Source organism: Vanacampus margaritifer, chromosome 18 (genome assembly GCF_051991255.1).
Source record: "Vanacampus margaritifer isolate UIUO_Vmar chromosome 18, RoL_Vmar_1.0, whole genome shotgun sequence".
NCBI lineage: Eukaryota > Metazoa > Chordata > Actinopteri > Syngnathiformes > Syngnathidae > Vanacampus > Vanacampus margaritifer.
In genome coordinates, this window is record NC_135449.1 from 6,939,814 (window position 1) to 6,950,408 (window position 10,595).

Below are 10,595 nucleotides of genomic sequence, written 5' to 3' on the forward strand. Positions count from 1 at the left end.
ATGTAATTCAGTGCAATATGTTACTGCTCTGGCCGCTTTGTCATCACCTTATTAAGCCGTGATGGTATTTTCTTTGTCTTGTTATAATGACAAAAGTAGTTTCATTTTATTTTGTTACAATTCTGTTTATACATTCAGAATTATTGTAGAGCTATTTTGGACACAGCACACTGCGTGATAGTGCCGTAAGTTCCAACCAACACAATCTCATTTTGGTTATTTGGTCCACAAATGACTGCAAATAAAGCAAGATAATTAAGATACTTCTAATGTAAAATATGTGGCTTGGCTCAATAAAGGTTCAGAAACACAGATTAAGTGGTTAGCACGTCTCCCATCGGTTAAGGGTTTGAATCTTCGTTGTTTTGGACACACACAGACTGCTACAGTTTTAAGCTCGACAGAACATACTTGACACGACTTTTTAACTGAAATAAAACTTTTATTTTGTCCTGGTTAAACTCTCTATATGACGACGCCCATCAGGTTGACCGGCCGGTTGTTGTAGCGCTTGGAAATGTCAGTTTCAATCTGTAAGAAATAGATTAAATAGTGAAATACAGTGAGCAGCACTTTATGACAAACATTAGGGCGTATAGAACATTTTAATACATAAATGCCATTTAGATTATTGTATGCAGCAATAATAACTCCGGAATGTTTGTATTACTATATTCTTATCATATTCCGTTGTGAAGATCAATACAACAACACCCAAAAAAAAAAAACTATTTTTCAAAGGTCTTAGAGCCATGAGTGATGCAATAAATAAAACGATGAGATGACTAACGGGTTCTGCACTGAAGCATTAGAGTGATCCATTTCCTCAGCATTCACACAAAAATGCGATTACCATTTTTTTGAGCTCCTGTGTGCGTTCTGCCAGCAGGTCGACGCGAGGCTCCAGCCTGGACTGTTCCTCCAAAGCTTCCCGCCTCTTCTCCACCATGCTGATGGCCTTCAGCTCCAGAATGTCGGCCTGCTTCATTTTCTGCCTCAGAACTTCTGTCACGCGCTCCACGTACCTGCACGCAAGCGTTTATTGTTTAGTTTTGGGTTATTTGTCAATGACCATTTTTTGCAGCGCAGTGACGCCATACCGCGGCGAGGCCAGGATCATGAAGAGGTGCTGCATCTGGAGCGACGTGAGCCGGCCCAGCAGGTCCTGAACCTCCGACAGCATGCCGCGAATGTGCTGGGTGCTCTGGATTTGGATGACGCGCGGCGCCGACTGGAACTGACTCATGGCCACCACGTCGCTCTCTTGGCCCATCTCGGTGAGACGCTGTCTGAGGAACGCTTCCAGCTGCATGGCGACAGGAACAGGGTGCGGTTTTATGGCGGTATTTCCAAACCACTGTTTTAAAATGTGAGGTACGTTGTGGGAAATTATCCAATTGAATGTAATTGGTCAGAAAACTTAAAAAGTTTGAATCAAACGACAACATTAAATGTCACCTCCATGAGTTCATCGACGAACTGTCCGCGTGACTGAGCGTTCTCCAGCACGCTTAAGGCATCGTTACCTTTGGCCACGCCGTCGGGACCTACGACGACATGTAACGTCTTTAACAAACACAGAAATATTCAAGCAAGTCGAATTGCGAAGAATGGAAGCTCACTCACAGTCCGTTCCTGCTTGTACCACCGCAATCTCAGCGGGAGCGACGTCGGCGTCCCCCCAGTCGATCGCATCGCCGCTGCCGCCGTCCTGCTGGCAAACAACATTAACTCATTAACTGCCATTAACGGCTATAGACGTCAAAAATTAATTTGAACTATTTCTATTAGTTTAACATTTTTTTCCCCACTTTTGTTAACAAGAGTATGAAAACCTAGGGGGAAAAAATATTGTACATTTAGAACAGATATCAAATTTGTGATTAATCGTGAGTTAACTAGTGAAGTCATGCGATTAATTATGATTACAAAATTTAATCGCTTGATGCCCCTAATTTTTAACAAACTTTTCTTTTTTTAAAGAAAAAGAAAAGATTATTACAAATAATAATAATAATTAAAATTACTTTTTTTTAAAAGAAGAAGAAAAGATTATAAAAAATTAGGGGCGTCAAGCGATTAAAATCTTTCGGAATTAATCACACAACTTCACTAGTTAACTCACGATTAATCACAAATTTTCTATCTGTTCTAAATGTACAATATTAAAAATTCTAGGTTTTCGTACTCTTGTTAACAAAAGTGGAAAAAAATGTTAAACTAATAGAAATAGTTCGAATGAAATTTTGACATATATAGCCGTCAATGGCAATGAATGAATTAAAAAGAAAAGAAAAGATGAAAACATTATTTTTTATTTTTATTATTTTTTATTATTTATTTTTATTATTATTATTATTTGTAATAATCTTTTCTTTTTCTTTAAAAAAAGAAAAGTTTGTTAAAAATTTAGGGCGTCAGGCGATTAAAATTTGTAATCATAATTAATCGCATGACTTCACTAGTTAACTCACAATGAATCACAAATTTTATATCTGTTCTAAATGTACAATATAAAAAATTCTAGGTTATGATACTCTTGTTAACAAAAGTGGAAAAAAATGTTAAACTAATACAAATAGTTCAAATTAATTTTTGACCTTTAAAGCCGTCAATGGCAGTGAATGAGTTAATAGACATCTACATTGTGTCTGGAAAGTATCCACATTTGGTTATGTTACGGTCTTATTCCAAAATAGAATACAAAACTATTGTCATTATTTTAGTGGATCGAACCTCAGGGCTGGGCTCCACACTGATGCCCCAGTCGATCCCGTCCTCTACGGTGATTTCAGAGCTCGGCTCCTGAGTGCCGAAGTCTCCCCAGTCGATCTAGATGACACAAAAAAATGTTTTATGTGTCAATATTGAATAACTAAAGCTGTTTGGTTTCAGTTACTGCACGTTGATAGTCAAAACTATTCACAGTTCGCTATAACATAGTGAGTGAATTGTAATTGTCGTTACCGTGTCCTCTGCCGGCGCTTCAACGGGCGTGTCCTCCACAAGCGGCCTCTCCATCACCGCGGGAACCTTCCCGGTCCTCCACTCGTAGAAGGTGGCGTTCCCTCTCTTCTGCGCGAACGTCAACATAGGAAGAACCGGCTCCGACCTGCCAACACGTACTCCTCAGCTCAGGAATGGGAAAGGAGGATTTTTTTTTTCCATCTGTGTACTCACCACTCACATACAAAGTTGGTGAAAGCGGTGTAAAGTTGGATTTTCTCTTCAAGCCTGGCGGCGTCCGTCCCCACTTGGTTAAGAACATCTGGTAATTCTTTAACCAGAGCCTGCAGCTCACGAGGAATGTTGTCTCCCTGGGAGAGGTACAGAAACAGAAAGTATTCACAGCGCTTCACTTTTTCAAAAATGTATTAACTACAGTTTAGTTATCGTTAGTACAAAATTGAATAAATTCATTTTTACCTCAAAATTCTAAAACAGCCCACCATAATTCCAACATGAAAAAAATGTATTGACATTTATAAAAAAAAATTAAAAAAAACTTGTTAAAAGTAAGTAAACCTTAAAAAAATAATCACGTATTAAATCGCAACGAGGAAAAAAAAATTAAAATAAATTCTGCTCCTACGTCGTGAACTCACCTTGATGCCGTACTTCTTGCAAGCGGCGTAGTAGTGCTCTTGCAGGTTGGCGGCCGAGCTCTGGCACTCCACCTCCCGCCGGCTCATATCCTGCTGCAGCTGCTTGGCTTTGGCCAGCTGCTTCCTCAGAACCGGACCCTCGTAGCTCACGCTGCGAATAAGCAGGCTGGCCACCTCGGCTGAAATGAATAAATAAATTAATAAATCAACTTGCTGCCCCTTTTCTGACGAGATCTTTCAATGATTTTGCACTCACCTAAATAGATGTTATCTGCCTGGTACAGGCGCACAACTTCTTGCCAGTCCTGCAAGCACACAACCAAGCCGTCGGGAAACTTTTGAAGTCATTTCACAACAGAGGAGACGACCGCAGCAGCAGCTTTTGGATCTTCTCACCTTCATCCTCTGCGAGGAATATTTGCCAAAGATGTTCTTGGACGACTCTTCCGTCCCCTTCAGGATCTCCACGATTCTCAAGCAGTGGAAGTAGTGAATGTCTACGTTTAAAAGGGTCAATTAGGCTATTATAAATATATGTGATATACATAGTTGTTATGACTGTTGCCTCCGGTTTCAATATGTGGACTTTAACTCTACTGTGTAGCCCTACTTTACTAAATACCCACAAGTCAAAACCACTGATTACAAACGACATGCAACGTCAACGCAATATGGTGACCATGCATCAAGATCCAGGGCGGATAGACACCTACAGGAGCCCGAGAGGAATTGCTTGATCTCTTCGTTCTCCGGCATGTCCTGCATGGCCACATTGATCTTTTCTCGGATTTCTTTGACGGCATTCTGCCACTTGAGATTGCAGTGACGCCGATCTATCAGCCAGTCTGCAAACACATATTTTCAGGTTTAAAATATTTGGTCTGAAAATGATGAACCCCCCAACAATTAAAACTTCTTCCACTAGATGGCAGAAGAAACAATTAACCTGTGTATACATCATTATAACAATTCAGGGTTTAACATTATACTTTTTTGTGACAATTTTGTTTGTTGTTATACCATGAGATTTTTTTTAATCTATGCATTGGTTCAATGAAGGTTGGATAAACTGCTCTACGTGACGACACTGAACGCATCATCGACTACTTTCCTAAGGTCCATGAAAGTATATAATTAAGTAACAAAAGGCTTCTCTTTTTTTTTTTTTACCTTACCTAAAAGTTTGCTGGTCTGAATGTCAATTGGGACGTTCTGGACGTTCTGTTGAAGTGAGAAATATTGTAGACAGTTGTAAATAACGTTATACAGCAGGGAAGCAGAAAACTGCACCGTGTCGAGCTTTAAATCAGTTAGCTAACGCCAATAGAGCTCGATATTCTATCCCTCATACCTCCATAATGACTGTTCTTCTGTTAAATCCTGGTTTACTGCTTTATTCCATTTTTATTTGAAGGTTTTCTCTGGAGAAGTTCTCATCATCCGGTTTTGACACGTTACGTGAACGAGGACCAATGGGAGGAGGCGTTGTTAGGTTACCGAAAGAGTCCGCCAATCAGAGCTCATTTTCCTGAAAACGCCCTTTGATTGGTGAATGGCTAAGGATTTATTTTCGTGTAAAAAGAGCTGTCAATAGAGGGCGACAAATCTTCATCAAGACTTTGTATTGCCTTTTTCTAAGTGTATTTAACCACGAATGTATTCTTGCTTATAGAATACGTTGCCAGACACCCCAAATTATAAAGGACGTTTTTAGAAGTAACGATAAAACCTTTTGCTATTGTATCAGTAATCTGGCCTTTATAAATGGCCTTGTTGTTATTGTCTGCCCACATCCACACCCAACATACAGTACACACCCTTTATGTATTGGTTATGATCCTCCAGTTGTTTTCCCTCTTTTGTTAAGGGTATGGGTTTTATTTAAGGAAGAAAGGGACAGAAGAAGTTAGAGAAAAAAAACTCAAATCCTTTGTAGCTGTAACCCCAAACCTGGCTCGAAATCCTATTTTTAAATCCTACTCAGAAACCCTCATCCTCTCTTAAAATGTATTGACTCACATTAATTTTAATATGCAGAATTAAATTTGAATATTTGGCAGGATTTCTTATCTATTAGCATTCAGTGAGCTAGAGTTATCTTTTTTTGTCATTTTGAAGCAGAGTGATTTAGAATTTTATAGACTGGATTCCGGTCAGCTTCATCATGGTTGCCTAAAAGAAATGAAGTAAACTGGCTTTAGAAAATAAAGACTATAAATTACATTCATTTATACTGCAGATACACTGGCATCCATGTCTCCTTTTGCAGGAGGTGAAGCCTCGTTTCATTGGGGCAGCCATCTTGGAAATAGGAGTTGGCCCAATGTTGAACTGATGAATCAGGACTGCCCCTGTAAGTCAAAATTGGATTTGAATCTTGATTTAGACCAGAATTGATCTGGGGAAAAAAATGCCCAATTTCTCTAAACATTTCTGCAGTTAACTTAAAAATGGCAAAAAAATTGAGTTCACTGTAGTTCTCAGTGGCTCAATTCATTTGAATTTCTGGCAAACTTGCAAAGTATGCAAAGCCCTGGCACAACTTATGCAAAAGACTCTCCATTCACATGCACTTTTGTGTGTGCGTGTGCGTGTGCGTGCAATCCCAGTTGTGAAACAGTAGGACAAGCCAAACACAAAGATGACTTTCTTCCGAGTCCAAATTCCACATTAGGGCCCGAGCGGCGTTTGAGGCTGATAAAGGGAAATTTATGTGCAGTTTTGGAAAGCTGCTCGGGCTCTTAGGAATCTCTACCACGTGGACCCAAGGAAGGTCCCACTGAGTCACCGTCACACACGCCTGCACTCAGCTGGGCGGGACCAAGGTGTGTGTGTGTGTGTGTGTGTCAGGTGGCTGAAGGGCGACAAGGTGAGACTGGTAGAAGACAGACTTAAACGAGAGATGCTGTTCACCTGACAGGACAAAAAGAGGGAAAAGGTGCTTCAAGCATGGCAGCACTCAGTCACTTCTGACCACTTTTGCGGTCTTTGTCTTCTTCAGCCAGCAAGGTAGGGCAGCTGTTTTGTCTATCTGTCCGTCTAGCTCATTAAGCAAGCCAGGTGTTGCCTTCACGAAGGTCCGAAATAATAGTTTTCCTTGCACAACAACCGAGCGATTGCATCAAATGTCACTCTGCCTGTCTGTCTCTGTATCCACTGTATGATCGTTGCTATTGTAACCATGGCAACCAACTCAACTAATCATAACATGAAGTGAAAGTCCCAATCACAAAGTACAAGTCAGTGTGATGGCGCGGCTTTTGTCGCCGTCAGCTGGTTAGTGATTTGCAACAAAAAAAGAAGAAAGAAGTGCGTGGTGTTCCTTTTTTGGGGGTGTTTTGTCCTGCTGCTGTGATGTGTTGAGGCATGACAGAACACACACGGTAACTTATTAAAAAGTCAACTGTGGTTGGGCCTCCCGTGAGTCAACAGTCAAAGGTCCGACACGCCAGGAGGAAATATGCGCATTGTAAAAGTTATGTTCCGGAAGTTAACCAGGATCCCATAAAATGTGTTCCATTTATGGGCTTTCTATTTTTGCCAGTAATATTGATTACTGTATTGTCCTTTTTATCGCTAGTCGAATCACTGCCTGAGTCCAGTTCAGCTGTATTTAACTTTTAAGTTCCATACATTTGCATTTAGTAAATAAATAAATAAATAAATAAATAAATAAAAATAGCAATGGGCACAACATTTTTTAGTGCAAGAACAAAAAAGTGTAACATATAAATTCCCTTCGATATAACTTTTAATAATAATAATAATAATAATAATGTAACCGAAGAGCGGGACCTGAATCAAGGTGACAAACATATTTAGAAAAACATATATTAAGTTGAATAATAAAGTCTTAAAACGATCTTAAAAACAAATAAACAACATTTACACAAATTCACTCTACTCCAGGCTCTTGACTGCTTATCGCTTATAAAATTGGCTTATATGCCTCTGAGCGTCGAAAACACACGTGACTTATTGAGAATGGTGCGCTGCCCTGCTGAACGGCATAAAAAGAAATCAAACATTTTACGACTTTTAGGAGTCAACACAGCAGATCAAACACGACCTGGGACCTTTGTGCCGACAGGTGTGCTCGCCGCTGATAAGACCGCCGCACATGTTGGCTATTTGCATAGCTGCTCATATGAAACCGAGAACATACGCGCACTCTTTCGCCGTAGAACACGCACGACACGACACAATCATGCGATAACAATCTCCTAATCCATCTACAACAAAGGGCGGAGGAGGACAAGAGTGGCGTAATGCAGGGAACGGCGTAATGGAGTGTAATGCAGAGCACCGATATTTGAAGCCGATATTCATTTTCAGTAAAAAGGGAGGGAAGAAACTATTGGCGTCAAAATATTTTAAAATACAAATGGCAATCTTGCATGTTTATTGAATAATTTTTCACTTTTCAAAATGTATATATATATATATTTTTTTTTTAGACAATTGACATACTTTTACATTTCTAACAAAACGTTCAGGGAGCTCCCAAGGTTGTCAGTATGTCTTAAAAAGTTAAATGGAAGTTAAATGAAAAGTTTTCTACAGTCAAATTTTTTTTCCCAAAATTTAAAAATGCCTGAAATTTTAAACTTTCACATTTCTTAATTTTACATTATGAACAAAAACAAATGGTTCAGAAGCTTCCCAGGGTCAATAGTATAGTATCTATAATAAACTCAACTGAAAATGTAAATAAATAGCTCCCTGAGATTAAAATGGTTTTAAATTGACTTTATATCGACCGTCAGATTTGGAAAAAGGCCGATACTGATATTCGTCAAAATACCCAATATCCGGCGCCAATAATAGGTCGGGCCGATTATCAGTCAAGTAGAATGGAAATGTTAGATAAGTGTTGTGTAGTGTTGTTACTTCATCAAAGGTGTTTGTGTGACATCACATCAGCTCACATAGACACAAGATACTCATTCATTAAATTATTCATTTATTCATCAACTGAGAGCTAAGAGTCGGGTGGCCCTACACACACACACACACACACACACACACACACACACACACACACACACACAACCCTGATGACATGCTGTGTGTCCCCTAGGCCTCGCGTCTGTCCCGCCGCCATCATGTCTGACCCCAGCTGGTGGAAGCTCACCTTCTCCCGCAAGAAGAAGTCCGAGTCCAAGGTCCTGTACGAGATCCCGGCGGAGTTGGGCAGCAACACCAAAGAAGCTGGAGGCGGCGGGCCCGCTCCGGAGGCGGCCGAGTTCAGCGCCAGGCTGGAGAAGATCGTGGACAAGTCGGCCACTAGGGGGCGCCACGTCAAGGTGTCCCACTCCGGACGCTTCAAGGAGAAGAAGAAGGTCAGAGCCACGCTGGCCGAGAACCCAGAACTGTACGGGGAGCAGAACCTGGCTGAGCAGAACCACAAGATGTGACAAGTAGCACATAACTAGGGTGACCAAATGTGGCCTCTTTTGGGAGGACAGCTCATTTTCTAACGGCTGAAAGACTTTGGACCAACGTGTGCCGGGCCAACATTGCAGACCCCATCAGAAGCTTCATGTGCTCCAGTCAATTTGGATATTTTAATATTCTAATATGGGTGTTTTATTGTAATAAACTTTCATCACTTGTGCTACCCAATCAGTACACAAGTGGAAAAACATCTACAATTGTTGTACATATCAAACAAGACTATATTGGATATGTGGATTTTCTTTTTGATACATCCAACAAAGACGTGTTGATGTAAAAAATGCCTCTGTGTTTTTTGTGCTTATTTCACATTTTCTTACATAAGTCTCCTCAAGAAGTCTCCGCATGCAAGCCTCACCTGTTGCCATGGCGACGGTAAGCAGACACTGGTCAGTTGAGCCACTGTCATGATCCAGCTCGTCTTTTAAGGTGGAGCTATACACTGACACCTACTGGCCACACTTAATGCATAAATTATTTTCACAAAAATGAAAATGAAAAACAAAAATCTGCGATGAAGCAAAAACGACTGCAGTACAACTGAGGGAATTTTTTTTATTTCAAACCTTAAGGAAGACAATGACCGGTCTTTCCAGTGTTGTATGGTCAGCACATGTACAGTAAAGTAATATTTTATATATATATAAAAAAAAATCCATCCCAAAACAGTAATATTGTGCTCAATTTTAATACTGCTGTTAAGGTTCAGTGTAATTTAATGTTCTATTGAAGAATCCAAACTGTCCGAAAATATATTATTTGAGATGTACAACTACGATGCAATTTCCTAATTAAATGTTCAACATTCAACAGCTCCAAACAACAATAACAAACAAAACACACACAGTATGAAACTTTACAGTAATATTGTCATCTCACATTGCAATGTGGGTTTTAGGTAAATACGGTTTAAAAACATTTATTCTGATCATCATTTTGAAAAAATAAATGCCAACGTTTGTCATTTAAGGATGAAACGAGTTGTACTAGCAAAGAAAGAGAATTGATTGAAACTTTACGTTAGTTTATAGCACTTTGTGTTGGCATCTACAAAAGTGTATTTGGGCCTCACGGAAAAGAAAAAAAAAGGTTTAGAATTTGGAGAAAAAATATAATATTAAAATTAGATTAAAGATTAAATACTGCAGGAAAAAAAAGTTTGGAAATAAACTCCAAGCAACATGAGGAGAGCTTGAATGAAAATAAGAATTTTATTTATAGTTATTAATAAAATTTAGATTTTTTTTCTGTCCTCTTTCATTTCTTTTATTTTAAAGAGTAAAATAAATTTGAATTGAAAATTGAATTGAATAATATGACTATAAATTCATGTAGCGAGAAAAAACACTGTAGTAAAATTTACTAGACAGTAACATTAATTTTACAAGAAAATAATAAAGGACAAGTCAACATATTACCATTTATGTAGCAGAATTTAAGCTACACTACAATTCAATTCTGGTAAAATTACAACTTTTTTTCTAATAATGTTTCTTTTTAGTTTTTGTCTTTTCTGTGTGGCCCCAATACTCC

The 10,595-nt window shown here is 39.2% G+C and overlaps 2 protein-coding genes across 3 annotated transcripts; one reads left to right on the plus strand and one right to left on the minus strand.

Moving 5' to 3' along the window:
* Positions 1 to 403: 403 nt before the first annotated feature.
* cdk5rap3 (CDK5 regulatory subunit associated protein 3) lies at positions 404 to 5,109 on the minus strand. Of its 2 annotated transcripts, none has more exons than XM_077549766.1 (14): positions 4,957 to 5,109; positions 4,781 to 4,826; positions 4,319 to 4,450; positions 4,002 to 4,102; positions 3,862 to 3,910; positions 3,606 to 3,784; positions 3,181 to 3,317; positions 2,968 to 3,112; positions 2,737 to 2,832; positions 1,627 to 1,714; positions 1,459 to 1,547; positions 1,101 to 1,306; positions 854 to 1,025; positions 404 to 531 (listed from the first exon to the last, which is right to left on the minus strand). In XM_077549766.1, the coding sequence occupies exons 1-14, from the start codon at positions 4,960 to 4,962 to the stop codon at positions 466 to 468; spliced, it is 1,512 nt and encodes a 503-aa protein (XP_077405892.1). In that variant the 5' UTR covers positions 4,963 to 5,109; the 3' UTR covers positions 404 to 465. The 2 variants fall into 2 exon arrangements, with proteins under 2 accessions (XP_077405892.1, XP_077405893.1); XM_077549767.1 differs by having other exon boundaries at positions 405 to 531; positions 1,627 to 1,711.
* Positions 5,110 to 6,267: 1,158 nt separating this feature from the next.
* Positions 6,268 to 9,341, plus strand: LOC144038818 (proline-rich protein 15-like protein A). The gene is made up of 2 exons (XM_077551562.1): positions 6,268 to 6,614; positions 8,686 to 9,341. Exon 2 carries the CDS (start codon positions 8,711 to 8,713, stop codon positions 9,020 to 9,022), a length of 312 nt encoding a protein of 103 aa, XP_077407688.1. The 5' UTR covers positions 6,268 to 6,614; positions 8,686 to 8,710; the 3' UTR covers positions 9,023 to 9,341.
* The last annotated feature ends 1,254 nt before the right edge of the window (positions 9,342 to 10,595 follow it).